We start from the raw sequence: 21,886 nt of genomic DNA, 5'->3' as shown, positions 1-21,886 counted from the left end.
AGCTTAAGTTGGAGACAAGAATGAGTGGCCTTTAAATTGGGTCCTTTTGTTCAGCACTAAGAATCTTTTACATTGTTTTCATTTTCCTTAATAAGAAGCACTCACAAACAACGTCATATTTTCTTGTTAAATATCTCACTGTTGCTCATCTGTCCTACCAGCATCTTGTCCTTGTTCTTCAATTCCCACTCATGCCATGACATTTTTCACCACCCGTGTCTGCTGAGTCCCGAGTGTTCGAAACCACGTTAAGCTTTACAAGTGAGTGTAACATTAGTTGGTTTCTAGATGAAGAAACTTCATTTCAACACAACTGCTGAATTTTCTTATTCAGGCATTAGAAATTATCATGAGTATATAGAAACTTGAAACAATGACCAAAAAGACTTAAAGCTTCTTCTTATGATCAAGCTTCATTCTAACTCATTTTCAATTTCAGTGAGCCCGAGAGCTTCTAACTCTAAATGCTCAGTCCATCAACTGGAGAACATAGATGAGAATGCTCCTGCAGATTGGACTGCATCATCCTGTCCCCCACCTGATACTCCAACTGAGTCTATGGAGTTCCTTGCTAGATCATGGAGTCTTTCAGCCATGGAACTCTCTAAAGCATTGCACAACACCAACATTGCGATCTCCACCAGTATGGACATGCCACTTTCTTGTCCTTCTGGTCACCAATTTGATACCAAGAGTTCCACTGCTTCAAAGGATGTAAGAACATTGGCTGTGTTTAGTTTGAAATAGTAATTTAAATTAGACCATTAACTCTTCTTTTAGCCACTTTCTTCTTAGTTGGTTATGCAAATGTTATGTTACCTCTCTTAAAATATATCCAATCTCTATGCAACACACATGCTTGCAGTGGAATAAAAAGGAAAAAGGAGAGATTCTAAGCCCTCCAAAAAGGGAGTTTCAGGGGAAATAATTTTTTCATAACCTAGACCTTCCCTTTTTCTGGTCCTAGGATTCTTCAATTTTAAGAAGAATCTAAATACTGCTGTTTCTGTATGTAGCTTTTATAATTTAATAACTTCATATTGGTTCTGAACTTCTGATGCAAGAATTTTGTGCAGTTATCTAACTGCTGTTATCCTCCAATTTCACCGAGTGACAGTAGCGAAAAGAAGGTACATTATGTTAACTTATGAGATGAAAAATATGATCATAAATGCTCAAGAAATATTTTGGCCCATTGTTCAGTTTCAGTTAAGAATTTGAAGCCTGTCATTTGGCCTCAGCTTGCTTTCATGACTACCTGTTTTTTATAATGGTCTAAATGAACTTCACTTCACTCACAATTATATAACCGTGTAAATTTAGACAATTCAATCATCATCAAAGGAAGTTATTTTAATTTTCTCTTGCCAACATCTTCGAACTTTCAAATCACGGGCCACATCTACAAAACCTTGTTTTTGCACTGAGAGTGAATCTTTAGTGTGTATAAATTAATAACATAGCAATATGTTGTGTACAGGATTTACTTTTACTCCATCAAACACTTAGTACAGAATTCCTTTCTAGTCAAAACATACTCAGAAATGGGGTATGTTGCAATCAACTTAATGATTTCCTCCATCAATTATGCTCAAATACCAGCTCAATCTGACATTAGTGAGTATTTGTTTCATTTATTTATGTATTGGTCCAATTACTGCTCACCAGCTTTACAGAAGCTTGCTAAGAGGGAGGACAATGGGTAGGTGGTTGAAAGATCAAAAGGAGAGGAAAAAGCAGGAAATTAGGACACATAACGCTCATTTGCATGCTGCAGTATCTGTGGCTGGTGTTGCTGCTGCTATTGCAGCGGTTGCAGCATCAACAGCATCACCTGAAATGCCTTATTCCAACCCAAAGAACCCTCCTCCCCTGGCTTCTGCTGCAATTGCATCTGCAGCAGCTTTAGTAGCCTCTCACTGCATTGAGATTGCAGAAGATATGGGAGCTGAACATGACCAAATCTTAACAGTAGTCAACTCCGCCATTAATGCCAAAACCAATGGAGATATTATGACTTTAACAGCCGGGGCAGCCACAGGTATCATCATATCAGAATTTAATGTTTACTTCTCTATTTCGGAACCAAACTCAGTTATGCTTTTAAACACTATCACTTGGTAGGGATATTTAAGTAGGATCCATGTATGAGGTATAAATCAAACCACTTTTACTCTTCTGCTAAATCTGCATTTTCACCATGTTTGCTTAATGAGCAACACAATGGTAAAAAAAAAAAGTGGGTCCAAAACCTGCAAGCCATGGATTCATTTCACATATATATTGTCAAATATTAACACAAAATATAGTGAACTAAATGTGTGGTTGGCAGCGTTGCGAGGAGCTGCTACTCTAAAGGCAAGGCTGCAAAAGGGGCCTGGAGCAACTGCCATTCCTCTAGTTGAGGAAAAGTGTAATGAAAGCAAAGAAGCAAACATCTTGACAGCACTGGACTATGTTTTTAAAGGAGGAGAACTTCTCAAACGTACAAGAAAAGGTATGTTTACTAACATATTTACGTTAATGACTTCATTAGAACTGGAAAGAACAAAGGAAGAATTTCAGGTTTTCAAAGCAATTTACATTCTTAACATTGATAACCAACCGTGCTATTTTAACTGTTATTAACAGGAGATCTTCACTGGAAGCAAGTCTCTTTCAATATAAATTCAAATTTGCAGGTATTGCTAGAAGAGATTTCATATATTCATTAAGGGATCATGGTCATGAGCTCCAATAATTTCTAAGTTTGATACATGACCATAGCTGACAAGAAAACTTTACTAATTTCAGAAAAAAAAGTTAATATTGGACATTGTCAATGCAAAGAAATGAACAAAGTAGCAGCTTAAAAATTATAAATAGAAGTAGAAACTAAGCATGACTTTCTTCCTACAATCTCATCATATCAATCAATTATACATTGTTTCCAGTATAAACATATTTTAACTATAATGTTCATGAAATTTTCAAGGCTTCAATCAGTCAATATTTTTCTAATAATGACTCCCACTAGTTTATATATCAAGTACGATCTCAGATATGTTTAAAATACTCTCATGGCATGATTTATGCAAGTTTTTCAATGCTATTTGATGGAACATTTTTTGCAAAGATGGCAGCCCAAATAATCTCTCAGCTCAGGCGATGAGACTGGTTTTATCTGATCTTCCCTAGATTTTGTGGGAGCCTTCGAAATCAGAAGTGGCACTGTGCCAATAGTGTAAATTTTGTAAAACTATTAACTCCAAAAATCGTTTCACAGATAAAAGAGAATCATAATTATTGGTTGTGTCACTATATCTCCATTTAATAGTTATTTGAACTAATACACAATGACAACAGGTTGTAGTCAAAATGAAAAGCAAACATATGGCAGGAACATTCACAAAAAAGAAGAAATGTAAGCAATGTTTCATACATAGCTCCTACTTATTTTATTCTTGCCACCAGTTGCCACTCTCTGCTAACAATATTAAGGTATGGTATGTCCTAAAATGGCAGATATAGTGACCGGTCTTTGCAATGATACCCCAGCATGGCCTGGAAGGGAGAGAGAAGACACCAATGAAAAGAGGGCATATTTTGGAATAAAAACAACAGACAGGACTATAGAATTTGAATGTGGAAGTAAAGGAGACAAACAGTTCTGGCTTGAGGGTATCCAGTACATGTTGAATTGCCGTGTCAAAGTAACATTATGAAAAAAAATATATTAGGATTGACATTGGGATTGCTGTATATATTCCTTTTTTTTTTCTTTCCCTTTCCCTTTCCCTTTTCCTCTCACAGAGATTGGAGGTTACTTCTTTATAAAGGTGAAGAGTTGACAGTACTGCTCTAAGGTTTCGTTGACAAAATTATTGAGACTTGCGTGATTTCAGTGGAGATGTATGGAATCTAGAACCATGTTAGTGTCACTCTAATTCCTTCAGAAAATCAACATTATCAACAAATACCTGCATGAAGCAATAAATAACCAAGTTATAAAAACAGCAGTTTAGAAATGCACTTAAACATGATAGGAAGGATTCCATTAGTGCTTTATACTACACAAAGTCTGTCAAGGTGAATACAGAACGATTAGAAGACAGGTTTGGAAAAGGTGTGGTAACAATATCAAAACATATCAATTCTAAAGCACAAATCTTCTAGTTTAGTGCTGAACAAAAAACTTTAATCTATCGCAAGTCATTCATGTGGTAATTATACTATCTCCTTAAGCATTACATATTCCACCCGTTAATTCATTAACTCTTGCATTTGTACGAAGTATCTATCACTAATTTTGTAAATTTGTTGATGACTAATTTCCATCAAAGAACCTGATTGGTCACTTGGAATCACTCATCAACCAGTTTTTTCTGAGCTCCATTCCACTCTGTTTTCATTAACTCATTGATGGGTCTTTTGGAGAAAGATTAACTCGAGAGACAGAATATAAATACAAATGAGACATGAGTCCAATCCATGTAAAAAATTGACATTAGTCTAACCTAAAATTTTAAGATAACGAGTTTATCAGTTTTCTTCGCTATATGGTACTCAACTTTCTATTTTTTTTAATGTAAAATTTGCACTCACACTTAAATAACCCAATACTCATCAACTAAACATCTATGACTTCATTAGTGGGATGTGAGGCAAGTTTATTAGTGACAAGGTTAAAGTTTCAAAGAAAGAGATAAAAAACATAAGAAAACGGATAAAAGGTGATACCAATTTCCAACCATCAGGGTCCAAGCAAGCTACAATCTTGGTGTTGATACCAGGCAAGGGCCCAGGTTCACGGATAATCTTCCCCCCAGATAATTTGATTGCTTCTGCAGTCTTATAGACATCATTTGTGCCTATTGCAATCTGTTTAAACACAAAATGTGTTGAATTCTTACAATGCATTCGGCAAACATTCGTGGAAGCCAAACAAACGTCGTGAAATTTCTCTTGTAAACAAAGAATAGAATCTACCTGAGCGTAACCATTTCCTTTGTCGTAGTCAGTGACGCCATAGTTATATGTTAGTTCTAGAACAGTATTCTTATCTTCAGGACCATAGCCCATAAAGGCTACTGTGTACTGGAAAAGAAAAATAGCAGAGAATTATCACAAAAAGCATTTCACAATTACAACAATCCAAAAAAGTAATTAACATATAATAGCAAAACATGAACTAAATTTCTGAAACTTCCTAGATTTTCATTTGAATGGAAATCATTAATGCGTACCCTTCCAAAATAGTAAACAGTTTTCAACAGGGACAGACCTATGTTCATGTTCATGATTTAGGCAATCTAATTATCAGATGGAATGAACAATTGTAGATGTCTTTCAATGACCCTTACGTTAAGTTGAATTGAATCCAATGTGAGTCTATTATTCACTTGAACGTGCATTGGAAAATGTGTTTTTAGTAAAAACAGATAAAAACACTAGCCAGCACATCACACACCAAGATTTCTTAGGAAAACATCATAAACATAAATAAAAGAGATTTATATCAGGAACTCAAATAGCCACACGTAAAAGTTAAGTTACCTTGTCTTCAGGATTGTCCTTCTTGCGGAGAAGTTTCATTCCGACAGCCTTCGAAATCAAACAAAGACAAGGAAAAAAATTAAGGTACTAGTGATGAATGAACAACCTTCACGATTAGAGTAGTAAAAACCACTCACTTTTTTATAGAAGGCTATGGCACGATCGAGATCGCCTACTCGAAGCATCACTTGGCATAGAGGTTCAGATGTAGGTCTTCTCTCCAAAAGTTCAAACTTATAACCATCAGGATCTTCAATGAAGGCAATTACTGAACTGCCATCTCTAACAGGCCCTGGTTCCCTTGTAACCTTTCCTCCTTTTGCCTTTATTAGATCTACTCTCTTGTAAATCTACGATGAAGTTTCAGTACAAAACCATAATAATCTTAAAGCATAGGTTAACACTGAGCACCAAAAAATGAAGATTTAAAGTCACTCTTATGAGCCCCTTAGTTGTCAAGGAAAACAAAACCCAGAATGGATTAATGAAAATTAAACCGATTCTGTGCTTTGCATTGCATATGCAGTGACAGTTGTAAACAATATTGCACAATTATCTTTCATAAGTGGCTTACGTCTTCAACTGCAACACCAAAATGACCAAAGCCACTTCCAATGTCATAGTTATCCACTCCATAATCTGTGATCTCAGTGAAATAGTAAGCACGATGAGAAGCCATTTTGTGATGTGTTCAAGCAATCACAATAATCACACAGAAAAAGAGTGGCAATCGAATCCGAACTCACTGTATGTAAGTTCAGCTGTAAAATTAGAATCTTCGGGTCCATATCCAAGAAAAGCGTTAGAATATCTATCTTCAGGTATATCACGTTTTCTCAATAGCTTCATGCCAAGGCATTCAGTGTAGAACCTGCATCCCAGCAATGTAATAAAATTCCACACATTTACATTAAAGTATGAATGAAGTATGTATGATTTCCAAAATTCAAGTATTGCATACTTTATAGTCTTCTCCAAGTCCCCAACACGGTACACAACATGGAGAAATCTTCTGTTGTCATTTTTAACCCAATCAAACAAAATTTTCTCTTGCTGGGCTACATTTTCTGCAGCAGTAGCCTCTGCTACTTTTAACAAATCTGATCCTTTTGGACCAAACAGCTTACATTGTGGGAGAGCTGAATAACCAAATGATATAGCAGAGAACCAAGTTATAAGTAATGATATAAAGAGTTTGTGAGTAAAATGGAGAAGGAAGGTAGATGTATGTGTGTACTACCAATAGCACCGGTGGTGACAAGGTGAAAGAGAGCAAGTCTTCGTGTAGAAGACGATGAAGTGGTCGATGGTCTCAGCATTGAAGCAGTTGGTAACATTAAGAATGATGCCATTGCTAATCAAACAATGTTCCTGTGTCACACTCCACCCAACATCTCTGTCTTCCTATCTGTAAGAGTTTTAATATGATATGTTCCTATTGGCTCTTGTTATATCCATTTTATTGGGCTGTTTTATATGGCCGTGATAAATTCCAGGGAATTTCTATTTGCACTCCCCTCCGTGTTTGTCCAATGTACAAAAACTATAAAGCCCAAACTGGGGAGGACTATTGGCCTGCTACAATTTACAAACTTGCATGGCTATTTCTCGAGCCCATGTATCTTCCTCCACTTCAATGGAGTGTTAAAAAAAAAATTGTGTATATTTTAAATTTTTGGATTATGCAATCCAAAATATATTTTCAAATATAAAAGTGTATTATTGATTTTTGGTTACACAACCTTTCATTTTTAAATTTTGAATTGTACAATTTGAAATAAATTTTTAAATTAACATACAATGTGGTCCACACATAAATAATTTAGACTTTTTTTTGGTTATTATTGATATTAAAGAAAAAAATATTGGTATCGTTGACCTTCATCTGATCTGGCTTAGCTGGATGAACAATACCTCATTTATGAATAGTTAATGAACATTCATTTTATTTAATAAAGATTAATTGGGAAGATATAGTTTCTTAAAGAAGAACTTGAATATAATAATAAACTGTGCCTAAAATTCCATTGACCTTTGGTTGGTGTTATTAAAGAAATGATTAGCCTTAGTTGTTTTCGAAGAAAAAGTGGGCACTAAAAATATAAAGTCGAAGTGGGTACAGTGAACCACGCAGTGACAAGAGAAGAGAAAGTAGAGGCATGGCACTACCGTCATCATAGCAGAATATACTACTTATTACTAAACTACACATTTCAGAAAGGCAACCTTAGCTAACGACAACCCTGTCGCACATGTCCGAAGTACAACAGCCTAAAGTAGCCATCATGTGCAATGACAAAGGTGCAATGACAAAGGTATAATTATAATACGAGGTATTATTAATTAAATAATTTTAAAATATTAAGAATGATAAAATTAAAAATTAAAAATCATTTAAAAAATGACACATAAAATTGTAAGAAAAAATTATCAAAATTTAATAATAAAAAAATATTTTTCTAATTATATTTTGACATTTTATGTGAAATAAACACTGGCTGACAAATTTGTTTTTATAATATAAGGTACTTCAATGATTGGACTTGAATAATAGAAAATGTGATTAAAATACGGTGTTATTAATACAAAATTCTCGTTAGCGTATAAAGTTGGTAGTCAACGAATGCAGGGCTTTTTGGTTCCATATAAATAACATGGCACCATGGTTATGATGATTGTGAAGATTGTTTAGTGAAAAAAAGGAGTGATGGCGAAAATCGCTCTTGGAAGCAGCAGAGAGGCCACTCAGCCAGATTGCATTCAAGCCCTCGTCGTTGAATTCATCGCCACCTTCCTCTTCGTCTTTGTTGGCGTTGCTTCTTCCATGCTCACTGGTATTTATATATGCATTATGTGTACTCCATTAATGTATAACAAACACAACGCAATAATCTTTGATTCCTTACTGTGTAATAGAGAAGCTTGGTGGGGATGCACTAGTGGGATTGTTTGTTGTGGCCGTGGCACATGCACTGGTGGTGGCCGTCATGATCTCCGCCGCACACATCTCCGGTGGCCACCTGAACCCCGCCGTGACTATCGGTCTCCTCGCCGGTGGCCACATCACCGTGTTCCGTTCCATCCTGTATTGGATTGATCAGTTAGTGGCATCTGCAGCAGCTTCTTATCTCCTTTACTTCCTCTCCGGGGACAGGTAATGAAGTTCATTCAAGCTAATCAAATCTATCTTTTTTATTTCTTTATTCACTTTTGTTAACGGTTTCTTTGTTCTCAGAAAACTCCGGTTCATACGCTGGCCGCCGGAGTTGGGTACGGTCAAGGGGTAATTTGGGAGATTGTGTTGACCTTTTCTTTGCTGTTCACTGTCTACGCCACCATGGTAGATCCAAAGAAGGGACCACTTGCTGGGCTTGGCCCCACTCTAGTTGGGTTTGTGGTGGGGGCCAACATCCTCGCTGGTGGGGCTTACTCCGCCGCTTCCATGAACCCAGCACGGTCTTTTGGGCCTGCCTTGGTTACAGGCGACTGGACCGATCATTGGGTTTACTGGGTTGGGCCTCTCGTTGGTGGTGGGCTTGCCGGTTTCATCTATGAAACTTTCTTCATTGATCGATCTCACGCTCCTCTTCCTCGTGATGAAGAATTCTAATCAGTAGGACTGTCAGCTTCCGCTTTGCTTTCTTCATCCTGATTATCAAACAGTCTTTTTTTGTGTGTGTTTATTTGCATTTAAATTTAAAAGTTCTCTTTATTAGTTTCCTTTTTGTTCAGCTCTTTTGTAATGTATTTCCCAAAATAAGATCAGCAATTTAGTTAATCCTGGATCTAAACTTTTATTTTAGATACATTTTTCTGCAAGTATTGGTAAAACAAATTATATAAATTAAAACTAACTTATTGTTCGGTGAGAAGCTGAGTTATTGTTAAGTGAGAAGCTGACTGCTCTAAATCGGAGAACAACAAAGAATAGATAATTTAATTTAAAGTTAACGTCAATTAGAAAATCTAAGGGTATGATTTTCTATTTACAAATAAAATAGTTACAAATAATTTATCTTTATGGAGATAGTATTTCAATTTTTCTCTTGCCCTACACGCGGAGAATAAGATAAAGATAATAAGAGCATGCTACAAAGATAATAAAATATAAATTTATTTATCTTTCCTAATATCTCACTTGTATGTAGAGATGAGAAATAAATTCATTTTTATGGATATTTTCTAAATCTGTTTCTATTTTAACAGATAATACTTGCATTAACCGGGTATGTGGATGAGTACGAGGAATTTCTGATTTTTTCAATTGAGTATGGGGATGTATATATACCTCCCGTTCCTACTTAAATCACTAAAATATTCATAGTCAATATATATATATATATATATATATATATATATATATATATATATATATATATATTACTACACACTTTTTATTTTTTAATTATTTTAATTATTTATTTTTCATGAAATTCATTCGCATCTCCAATATATTTTTCATCATATCATAACCTTTATTCAATTATGTTCAATTGATATAAGTTAATTAAATATTTTTTATGTCTCACATTTGAATATTTATATTGTTTTTTAATATTTTTATTTATTATATATTTTCGTTTCACATGAAAGTGTTTAACACTCTCAATTTAAGTGTTTTAATAGCATAAACCTTTTTATTTACTAATTAATATAAAAAAAATATTTTTTTAGTCTATTATTATTAATTTTTGTTTCATTTGAAAAACTTTTTTGTTTTAATAAAACATTTTTTTTTATTTCTCAATCATTGACTATGTTGATATTTGAAAAGTTTTCTTAGATCTCTAAGGTATTTTTCATCTTATCACATCTTAATTATATATTTGTTTTCCTTTGTGAAATCTCATTCAATAATCTCTCTTTCTAAAACAATATTTGATAATTTTTTAATATTTTTATTTGTTGTTTATTTTTATCATGTATAATACTATTTTGATATACTTAACATAAGTATTTTTTTTACTTTCTAACTCAATATCAAACTATAATTTTGTCAATATAATTGTATAAATATATTGTATTTACTATATAATAAAAATTTATATAATTGCTATGATTTTTTTATCACCATCTATGTGAAAATTTTATTATTATTAGTTTAACCTTTATTCTTTGCATGATGTTGATCAAGTCATGTATTATAACTTTTATTAGTATAAAACAAGATAATCATTATAATTTAAAAAATTGAAGTAAACAGTCATTTAAAATAGATTTTAATTTAAATATTTGTTTTTCTTTTATATTTTTTAAAAATATTTTTTAATTTTATCAATTAGGTTTGATTAATGTTTGCAAATTTAATAAATGTTTTGGTTTGTAGGAAATTTTAATTGGTATTCTAATTTGAAATGTATACAATTATAATTTTTTTCTAAATATTTGATATCAAAGAAATAACCTTCCGCTTAATATTGAATATTTGATAATATTATGTTTCATTGACTATAATTTTATATTATTTTATAAAAAATAATTAATTAATATTGAAATAGTAAAAAAACGGGTATGGGTATGAGTACAAGTATATACCCGTTATTCGATGGAGATGGAGAATGGACAAAAATTTGATACCCATTAAATTTGAATATGAGAATGAAATTTTTCTATAAAGATGAGTATGAGATTGTCATACTCGTTCCTACCCCGACCGTCGTCATCCTACTTTTACTTTATATTTTCCTAGTATCTCACTTCTACATATTAACAGTACTGACCACAAATATTGGCCCAATAACATATAATGAGACCGTGACTCGTTAACATGGGGCGCTTCTCCCTGCACCTCCAAGGCTTCTTCTGCACCCTCAAAATTTACTATTATATCCTTCATTAATATACAGGTGAAAAGTGGGTAAGTGGGTAAAACGCAGTAAATTTCATTTACTCCGTGCCAACTCCTCTGCACCCCATTCATACTATTTCTTCTCCCGTTTCTTCTCCGTCTCATTACCTCATTACTGTGCATTCATTAAAATTTGAAATATTTGTGAAACGGAATACGAATTACGTTTCAGAAAAATGTGAAACGAATTCTGTAATCCGTTTCACAAAATTTTCAATTTTTTTTTGTGAAACGGATTACAGAATCCGTTTCACATTTTTCTGAAACGGAATTCGTATTCCGTTTCACGAAAAATTTGAAATATTTGTGGAACAGAATACAAATTCCGTTTCATAAAAATGTGAAACGGATTCTGTAATCCGTTTCACAAAAAAAAAAAATTCCTTTTTTTGAAACCAACGATGCTTCCAACCTTAATATTATATGTCACAACCAATTTTGAATAGCTAAAAACACCGCTGTTTCAGAATAATTTTGTCAACTTGTACGACTTGCCTGTTGGAAGGCACCGTTTCTAATTAATGAAGAAATATCCTTTGTTTGTTGAAATTATTAATTAAAAGTTAACGGGGAGAGAATGTACACTCCTTTTCCTCCCTGTTCATATTTCCTTCATCCTCACCTACAAACAAAAAAAACCCTTCAAAGATGATGAACCCAAACACCCAATTTTTTATCCTGAAACCCCTCTATTTTCGCATCACCAATTCCTACATCATCATCTTCTACCTCCTTGCCCAAATCACTTCCTCTCTAGTCGACCCTAAATTCACTGCATGTGCACCCAAAACCTGCCCCAACAACAACCAATCTATAAGTTTTCCCTTTTACATCCAAGGAACGCAACAACCTTACTATGGGAGCGCTGGTTTTGAAATCTCGTGTGCCGCAAATGGCTCCCCTACCCTCAATCTCTCTCACACCCAATACCTCATTCGTTTCGGTGAAAAAGCAAAAAAAACACCAAAACGGATTCCAGGTTCCGTTTCAGCCTCCTCCGAGATGGATTCCAGAATCCGTTGCAGTGAAAAAAAAAGGAAACAGATTCTGTATTCTGTTTCAGCTTTCTGCGAAACGAATTTCACAATCTGTTTCGGTAAAAAAATAAAATTAAAACGGAATGTGTGTTCCGTTTCAGCATTCTGCGAAACAGATTTCACAATCCGTTTCGATAAAAAAAATGGAGAAGAGCGAAAGATGGGGCCTGCGGAGTTGCGCGAAAGAAAGGAAAAAGGAGAAAAGGAGCATGCGGAAGCTCTGTGGGAGAATGGGAGAAGAGGGATGAAGAGTGTGTGGAGGCGGTGTGGGAGAAGAGCTGTGGGAGAAGAGACGCGCAACACAACACCTAGGTCAAAGATTCTTCTGGGGGGTGCATGGAATCTGATTCTTAGTGCTTTATTGGGGGTGCAGGGTGAGGGTGTATGGTTTTGGGGTGCAGATGCGGTAAAAGAAATAATAACTCTTAATTTTTACCATGGACAAACATGGAAATAAATTTAATTTTGGGGATACAGGAGAGATTATTGGAGTAGGGAGAAACCCCTGTTAACATATTCAGACTATGACCATTGGTATGTTGGCCTAATAACCAAGTCCGATAATAGCTATTAAGAGGTTTTCTTCTTGTACCTCCAAGATTTTTTGTGCACTGTCAAATATTTTCTAAATTTCAAAAATATTTTTTAACCATTTTAAAAACTCATTTTCAAAATTGGTCAAAACATATTTTGGGAATTTAAAATTTTTTGGAAGGAAGAAATTTTTGGAGACGTAAGAAGAAATCCCGGTATTAATATATTCGAACTTGGTCCATAATTAAGTCAGTCTTTGGACGACGGTGTTCATACCAGCAATAAGGATTTAGGATAATGGATGAGATCATTCTCTGTTAAGTTGACTTACTCCTTCAGCATTAATAAATCGATATGATTTTTTTTGTAATTTTATTTATGTATAACTTAATTTTAATTTATAGAATAAAGTTGTTTTGTATACATATTTTTCTCCTCTAAACCTATGACAACTAAATCCTTCATCTACTTTATTATAGCAAAGGGTGAGTTTTACTATTTTGCTTTACTTCGACATAATCATTCAACATGGATTTCGTCACTTTTTTTTTCTTCTAATGTTTATAGACACAATTCATTAATTGCTATACGGTGCACCAACAACCACTTGAGTACTTAGAGTTTGTCAAATACTGTTGTGACCGATCGGTGTCAAGAAAGGGAATAAAACGATATTAAGGTGATAATATAGGTTACATAACCATGATTAAAAGGTAATTGGGCCCAATTAGGTTGTTCAAAAGGTAAACGTTCCCTGTGAGTAGTATAAACAAGGGCCTCACGTTGTGCAGTTGCTACTGGTACTCTAACATTTATTATAACATAATTTAACATAATAAAATATAAATTATTTTATAATTTTAATTAAAATTAATTTAATAAAATATAAATTTTAATTTTAATTTGTTGCATGTAACATATACTCACAGTTCGCATAACATAATGTTCGCACTTATTATTCATGGATATCAACTATCTACAATGAATTTTATATGCAAATACCTGCATGCAAAAATAATTGGGTTAAATATGTTTTTATCCATTAACTTTTAGTGAATTTTGAAATTAGTTCATTTCAAAATTTTGGACCAATTTAGTCTTTCATCTTTAGACATACATGAATGTAATCTTTTTAATCAAATTTTGTTAGGTTTATTTGATGTTTCGTATGCATTTCAGGGTTGTATTTGAGTTGTTTATACTGTTTGAACATTTTTGCTTTAATGTTAAGTTAAATATGAAAGGCGCTTGAAATGTCAAATAAACTTAACAAAATTTGATTAAAATAACTAAATCTACATATTTTGAAAGATGAAGGACTAAATTGGTCTAAAATTTCAAAATGAACTAAAAATTAAGAGACAAAAAATATATTTAACCCAAAATAATTTTGTCATTCCTATGTCTGACTTTGCAGGAACAACTACCATTTTGTTTTATATTTTTGTAAAAGTAATTATGCAAGTTTTGAATTAAAGTTTGAAAATAATAAGTTTCCTAAAAAATATTTTTCATGGTTTGATGATACAATTTTAAATATTCTTATATGTTAGAGAAGTTATTCCATAGCTAAGATCAAAGAAGCTTACAGAAAAGACAATTTAAAATATATGTCATTACATGACGGCTTTGACACATACTATTATTATATATGAACTATTACTAGAATGATTACACGGTGAAGATGAATTATCTGAACAAGAATAGAGAAATTATATATTTTACAAGATAATTCCTACTTTCAGTTATGTAAATTAATAAAATAAAAAGTAATAAAAAAAATTATTGACGGTTGCACCGGTATGTTATGGTTGTTGATTTGAGGGAGAAAAAAAATTACTTACGGATTCTTTACGGATTCTAAACCTGATCCAACAAGAAATGTCATAAGATAAAGAAAATGGTAAAATGAAATTAGATTATCTTACTACTCTTAATCATCTCATTACATAAGCCTCATTTGATTCTCATACATGTAATTTTTTTTTTATTTACATCCTTAATTTAGATACCAGATTTAAAAATATGTTTTTCATAAACCAAATTAAGATGTTCCATCCCTATAAAGATTTTAAAACATGCTTAGAAATTAACTTAAGAATATATATGATCAATTTTGAGGTAACGTAGATGAGATTTAATCGGTTAAAGTTTACATGTATATTGCCAATTAATAAATACTGACGCATATAAATGAATTTGATATTTGATATAGTATCAAAGGTAAAACGTATTTTAATCTGAAATAATAAAATGAAGTATTTGGAAATTTAAAATATTAAAAAACGATGTCCTTGTGTATTGTTACAGCGCAGTCTCATCAACCACAAATTATTTACTTTTATTTTTTAAGAAAATAATATTTAAAAAAAATTGACAAAAACTCATTTAACACTATGTGGTTATTACTGTACTCATTCGTATTTTGACAGGAATTGTCGCATATTGATCAGAAACGGTATGGGTATGGATGGATACATTATAGAAGTGAAGCTTCTGTGACGAAGAGAACCATTAATTGCAAGTCTGCACTCTGCAGTAGTTTGCTGCATTCTTCACTACCTCACCAAGGATGAGCGTTGGTACGTAAGTGTTCATAAATCATCAAAAGTACAAAAAAACAGACACTACATGCATGTTGGATATCAAAGTGTAAGAGCAAGAAGATACGATAAGATGAAACAGAAATGCTTGCTTGGCTTGCGGTTATCTTTATTGATTAATGATGATTATTAGTAACTAATTAATTACATTAATAATCCTACTGAAAATAGCTACCTTGAAGCTTCTTCTCCACCCAGGAAGGTGACAGAACGGGGCTCATATCGTAGTCCCTGATCTTCACCCTCGGGGCTTCACACTGCTCACTGTAGTCCATGCACATTTTTTCATCGGGCAAAACCTTAATCCTCCAAACTTTGAATGTTTGGTCCAAACTAGCACTATACACCAAGAATCCCATGACAACCTTTTCCATCTCGAGGCATGCAGCCAAGCATCTCACTGGTCCTCTGTGTCCATCCAAAACCGTCAAACACTCGTGGTAGCAACTCCCTTCCTCTCTCCTCCACACCCTAATGGTCGTGTCCTCTGACCCACTGAATATCATGTTCCCTACTGTGGCTAAACAAAGCACCGCGAAACGGTGACCCTGTAAGAACCCTCCATGGTTGAACCTGTAGCACAACCGTTCCTTCTCCCAGAAGTTTATCATCCCATCGGAGGACCCGGAATAGAGGAAGCAGTGGTTGAACGAGCAACTCAACGCGAGAGCGTTCACGGGGGAGGGTTGGAATTTCAGAGTCATGGTGAGAGTGTGGGAGTCTTCAGTGTACACCCTTCTCCATATCTTCACCGACCCGTCGGAGGAACCGGTGAAAAGACAACCGTCGTCTTGGTTCACCAATATGGCGTTGACGTTATCCTCGTGTGCGCCGAACGAGTCAACGCATTTTCTGTCGGAAACACGCCACGCCTTGACTGTTCTGTCGTGGGAGCCGGTGTAAAGGAGGCCCTCGGAGTGGTAATACGCCATGCAAGAGACGGAATCTTTGTGCTTGGGCGTGTTCTTCCCTCTGGAGGGGAAGATGAGGATGGAGGTTTTTCTAGGGAGAGTGCCTAGTTTCTTGGACTTGAAGCTATCTGAAACGGTGAAGGTCCATATCCTTATCTTGTGGTCCTTGTGCGTGGAGAAAAGCATGTTGCTATAAGCGAGAATGGCTCTGATCTCACCGGAGCTGGCTTTGAGATACCCTCTGTCCATGCAATCCGGCTGCTTCCAGACACGGATTCTGCTGCTGTTGGAGCCGGTGAAGACCAAACCCTTTGAAGCAGCGATGGCGTAGATGTTACCCTCGTGGCGGTGGAGCGAAGCGATGCAGTGGTAAAGCAAAGAAGATGAAGGGGTTGGGAGAGGGGAAAGTGTCCATGGTGAATCTGGCATGATAGGGAACATGCCATCGGAGCTTGAAGGCCTTGGGGGACTGAACTGAAGGTCTTGTTCGCTTATCTCTTTGTGGGTTTGGAGATGAAGGTGAAGAGGGGATTGTGGTGGTTCTGGCTTTTCGGTTTCCATTAGGTTGAGGAGGGTGTCCTTGCCATGAAAATCCATGGCGTGATGAGATGAATATGTGCTTTGAGTTAAAGAAACAAAAGTGGTAGCTATAGTAGTAATTGGGACTTTACAAATTATCCCTCACAGTTGAGCTATAACAAACATAATAAGGGTTTGGACGATGGGTGGAGTGTATTTATTATGGTATAAATGTTTCTCAACTGTTCTCTTATTGTCGTGCTCTCTTCTGCATCATTCCACTATGCGACCCCTCTTTGCTTTACTTTTTCCTTTTCTTTTCCAGGAATAAGAATAAGAAACAGTGTTATTCAGTAAAAAGAAAAAAAAATACATTTAAGATAGAATACAGTGTTAGACATTTTCTGCGTTATTTTTATGATGAAAGTAATATATATAAACAGTAAACACTGAATAAATTGATTAATTCTGCAAGTTTTTGAATTTGATGGGCTTGGTTGAACATTTGTGGTAGCCATCATGAACTGGTTTGTCGTTAGTTCTAGAGAGGGAGCAGAAAGGTGGAGATATGAATGGGGTAGCTCTCATCATTGTCATCAAGCTCATCATAGAACCTTCTCCTTTCTACTGGTATGGGTAGCGGAATTTTAATGTTTACTATTGAATCTCGTGGAGTTATTACTTAACAGATTCAACTTAACTTCTTGTCACATGTGAATGTAGAAACCACTGCTACATCTTCGATATTACCTTACGGTGTTGGAATATAAATGTCACACAAAAATTTAAGTCCATTATGAATTGTTTGAAAATGCTATTCTTGCATAGAAGTTTATAATGCTTTTTTCACCATTCACCTCTTTATTTTTGTTTATCGTCTTGCTTATAGTAGTCCGTTGTTTCTTTCTATGTTTTTAATTATGAAATCTGATTGCAATGTTGAGTTATGGTCCAACTAGTATGGTGTGAAAGAAAGAACAGAGTGCAGCTCAGAATGAAAACGGTGTCAGAGATGGTTGGTCGAGTTGTAACTGCTGTTATAGCATCATCAGTTGACGGCATTTGATGCGGTGGAGAACAGTACATCAAATAATTTATATTTTCATGAATACTTCCGTTCATAATTAAAAAATGGAAAAATATTGTTTGACATAATTTGATAACTTATATGAAGATAAAATAATTTTATCAAAAGTTAATTTTTACATTTTTAGAAAAAAGAAAAAAGAAATAATGGTGAAGAATGATATCAAATGGTAATAAAAATAGTGATTTTTCTTGTAATGAAAAACAGAACTACAGGGCAGTAAAAAAAAACTTGAAAAGTATGTATAAACATTTAAACCAGTATTTTCCTTTAAATTTGTTAAGACTGAATTTTAAAAATTGTACAAATGTAACAGCTAAAAAAGTAATTTAAATGAATTTATGTTGTAATTTCCCATGGTAATATACGTATAAATTAAGTACACTGTACGAAAGTTTGGGTATAAATGAATAAGGAATCAATGCAGTGTGTGCTTGATTGATTTAGTTGTGAGTTGAGGAATAGAAAAGAGAAAAATTACAGAAGTTGGCCAGGCTGTTTGTACTTTGGGTTACAGTTTCATAAAAAAAAATGTACTATTTATAATTTTCCTTTATAATTTCCTTCGCAAAGAAACCACTGTAACTAGAACCTTCTATTTGTGTGCCATAATCGTGTTTAAGAATGATGATGTTCAAACTTATTTTAGAACTTTTTTGCATAAAGATATAATGAATTTTAAGGATATCAAAATGCGAAAATTAAAAAAAAAATATAATTACAGATATGATATCCAACTTTTTAGTTAAGTTCAATTCAAATTTTTTTTTTGTTTAATTTAGTACCCAAGAAGATTCAATTTAGTTTTTTCCGTTAAATTGAAGTTAATACCGTGTTCGTGTCAAGCCATGAAATTTTTAAATTTTTTTTAAGAAAATTATTTTTTTTCAATTTTTTTTTATTTTAATTTTTTTTTCAAATAATTTAAAAACTGTCACGTGTTAGTTTATCATCGTGCCATGTGGAAACTTACAATCATGACACGTGGCAGTAGTAATAGTTGTTTTCAATTTACTACCCCAATTTAAATTTTTGGTTTAATTTAATACCCAATTTTTTAAAGTGATCCAATTTCGTTAGTTCCAATTTGAGACCAAATTAGTAACTAAGTTTAATTATAACTTATATACATGTTAAAATAATTGTTTTGAATTTATACATCAAATCACTACACCTAAATATTCAAATTATTTTATTTTTTACAAGTGTAAAAAATTTCATGTGTGAAAAATTACAAAGGTTAAAATGTAAAAAATAAAATAATTTAAGTATTTAGGTGAAATGATTTGATGTATATATTAGAAAAAGTTATTGCAACATGTATATATAAGTTGTAATTAAACTTATTTACTAATTTGGTCTCAAATTGGAAAGGACGAAATTAGATCATTTTAAAAAGGTATAAATATACATTTGGTACCCAAACTTTTTCGGAAAGTTCAATGTGGTACCCGAACTTTAGGAATGTTCAATTTGGTACCCCAATTTTTTAAAGGGTTCAATTTGGTCATCTCCGTTAAGTTGGAGTTAACACCGTGTCCGTACAGGACACGTGCGGTGTCAAGCCATGAATTTTTTAGTTTTTTTTATTTTTTTTCAAAAAATTAATTTTTTTTTCAAAAAATTATTTTTTTTTTCAAAAAATTTAAAAAACTGACACGTGTCAGTTTATCATCGTGTCACGTGGCAGCTTACAAGCATGACACGTGGCAGTGTAATAGTTGTTTTCAATTTAGTACCCCAATTTAAATTTTTGGTTCAATTTAGTACCCCAATTTTTTAAAATCATTCAATTTCGTCATCTTCCATTTGAGACCAAATTAGTAAATAAGCTTAATTACAACCTATATATACATGTTACAATAACTTTTTATAATATATATACATCAAATCATTTCACCTAAATACTTAAATTATTTTATTTTTTTTCATTTTAACCTTTGTAATTTTTTATACATGAAATTTTTTACACTTGTAAAAAATAAAATAATTTGAATATTTAGGTGTAGTGATTTGATGTATAAATTCAAAACAATTATTTTAACATGTTTATATAAATTATAATTAAGCTTATTTACTAATTTGGTCTCAAATAGGAAAGGATGAAATTGGATCATTTTAAAAAATTTGGGTACTAAATTGAACCAAAAATTTAAATTGGGGTACTAAATTGAAAACAACTATTACACTGTCACGTGTCATGCTTGTAAGCTGCCACGTGGCATGATGATAAACTGACACGTGGCAGTTTTTTAAATTTTTTGAAAAAAAAAATTAATTTTTTGAAAAAAAAATTTAATTTTTTGAAAAAAAAAATTAAAAAAAAATAAAAATTTCATGGCTTGACACGTGTCCTGTACGGACACAGTGTTAACTCCAACTTAACGGAGAGGACCAAATTGAACCTCTTTAGAAAATTGAGGTACCAAATTGAACATTCCTAAAGTTCGGGTACCACATTGAACTTTCCGAAAAAGTTTGGGTACCAAATATGTATTTATACCTTTTAAAAAGTTAGGTATTACATTGAACCAAAAATTTAAATTGGGTACTAAATTGAAAACAACTATTATCACTGCCACACATGTCATGATTGTAAGCTGCCACGTGGTACGATGATAAACTCACACATGACAGTTTTTAAATTTTTTGGAAAAAGAAATAAAAAATTTCATGGCTTGACACGTGTCCTGTACGGACACGGTGTTAATTCCAACTTAACGAAGATGACCAAATTGAATCTCTTTACATAATTGGAGTACTAAATTGAACAAACCAAAAATTATGAGTACCAAATTGAATTTAACAAAAAAGTTGGGATACCAAATCCATAATTATATAAAAAAATGTTAAATCGATAAAGATAAGAAGAGATATTTCAACGTTAAAAGAGAGGAAGAAAATGCATTCCTTTCACAGTTTGAAATTACTCCAAATAGTCAAATTGATAAGAATTAGGTATGACAAGTTGTTTCAATTAGTTTTCTAAAATATATTATTACAAGGATGTTTTATTGCTATATGTTCTAATACGGTAATATAGTAAATAATTAAGGTCAGGGATGTACAAAAAGAGAAATGATAGGTTGACACCCACATTTTACCACTTTTTTTACCACCTTATCTGACATCACTATGTGGCATTCTATGTTTCATTTTTAATATTTTTTACACTTTTGCACTGGCACTGGAGATTGAAAATATATCCCGCACGTGGGTACATTTTGGTTTCATTTTCACCTACCAAGCCTCCCACCATTTTCACCTCATTTTTTCACACTCCGTTCACCTCAATTTTTCATACTCCATTCACTCATTCTCTCTATTTGGTTTGTTCCTTTTCACCCACCAAGCCTCCACCCATGAGAGGAAGAAGCAATTTCATTTTTGCGGTGGCTCTCCTTTAATGGCGAAACTAGGTCTTCCATTTTCGTTTCCTATTTTCACCCAGATATTTTTTTTTCTTCGTTCCTTCCCACCCATGAAGCCTACCACCAAAGAAACCTCTCATACACAATTGCTTCAAGGAACCCTAAAAGGAGCATTGGTCTCATATTGGTGTTGGAATTTGGGTAGTTTTTGTACATTTATTATTGACAAAGTTTTTGAAAGGGTGGAAGGAATATGTATGCCCTTCCTCGCATGGTGCACCTCAGTTGTGCGCACGAATAGCACACCCATTCCTACTGCTTCTTAACAAAGTCTAAGTTCCTTTTTTGAAAAAAAAATTGCCTTACACATATTTGGAATTAACATGCAACTTAAGACAAAATAACTTGTAATCTGCCAATGAGTTTTTGCACATTAAATGT

The 21,886-nt window shown here is 33.4% G+C and overlaps 4 protein-coding genes across 5 annotated transcripts; 2 read left to right on the top strand and 2 right to left on the bottom strand.

The window, feature by feature from the left end:
• Positions 1-46: 46 nt before the first annotated feature.
• Positions 47-3,823, top strand: LOC114163777 (VAN3-binding protein). 2 transcript variants are annotated; one of them, XM_028048090.1, is made up of 9 exons: positions 50-261; positions 440-714; positions 1,077-1,130; positions 1,481-1,549; positions 1,669-2,041; positions 2,333-2,497; positions 2,632-2,681; positions 3,346-3,403; positions 3,505-3,823. In XM_028048090.1, coding segments are annotated over exons 1-9 (1,245 nt in total). In that variant the 5' UTR covers positions 50-260; the 3' UTR covers positions 3,705-3,823. The 2 variants fall into 2 exon arrangements, with proteins under 2 accessions (XP_027903892.1, XP_027903891.1); XM_028048091.1 differs by lacking the exon at positions 1,481-1,549 and having other exon boundaries at positions 47-261.
• LOC114163778 (lactoylglutathione lyase GLX1-like) lies at positions 3,258-6,946 on the bottom strand. Its single transcript, XM_028048092.1, has 9 exons — positions 6,776-6,946; positions 6,497-6,674; positions 6,282-6,406; positions 6,110-6,174; positions 5,673-5,885; positions 5,536-5,583; positions 4,969-5,076; positions 4,720-4,860; positions 3,258-3,959 (listed from the first exon to the last, which is right to left on the bottom strand). Exons 1-9 carry the CDS (start codon positions 6,885-6,887, stop codon positions 3,918-3,920), a joined length of 1,032 nt encoding a protein of 343 aa, XP_027903893.1. The 5' UTR covers positions 6,888-6,946; the 3' UTR covers positions 3,258-3,917.
• A 1,191-nt stretch (positions 6,947-8,137) lies between these two features.
• On the top strand, positions 8,138-9,313 carry LOC114163779 (aquaporin TIP4-1). Its single transcript, XM_028048093.1, has 3 exons — positions 8,138-8,369; positions 8,452-8,682; positions 8,763-9,313. Exons 1-3 carry the CDS (start codon positions 8,243-8,245, stop codon positions 9,143-9,145), a joined length of 741 nt encoding a protein of 246 aa, XP_027903894.1. The 5' UTR covers positions 8,138-8,242; the 3' UTR covers positions 9,146-9,313.
• Positions 9,314-15,656: 6,343 nt separating this feature from the next.
• On the bottom strand, positions 15,657-17,123 carry LOC114163776 (protein JINGUBANG-like). Its single transcript, XM_028048088.1, has one exon. The coding sequence runs from the start codon at positions 17,063-17,065 to the stop codon at positions 15,716-15,718; it is 1,350 nt and encodes a 449-aa protein (XP_027903889.1). The 5' UTR covers positions 17,066-17,123; the 3' UTR covers positions 15,657-15,715.
• Between the last annotated feature and the right edge of the window lie 4,763 nt (positions 17,124-21,886).

Source organism: Vigna unguiculata, chromosome 9 (assembly GCF_004118075.2).
Source record: "Vigna unguiculata cultivar IT97K-499-35 chromosome 9, ASM411807v1, whole genome shotgun sequence".
NCBI classification, from domain to species: Eukaryota; Viridiplantae; Streptophyta; class Magnoliopsida; order Fabales; family Fabaceae; genus Vigna; species Vigna unguiculata.
The sequence above is the reverse complement of the archived record's forward strand: the minus strand, read 5'-3'. Positions and strand labels throughout refer to the sequence as shown.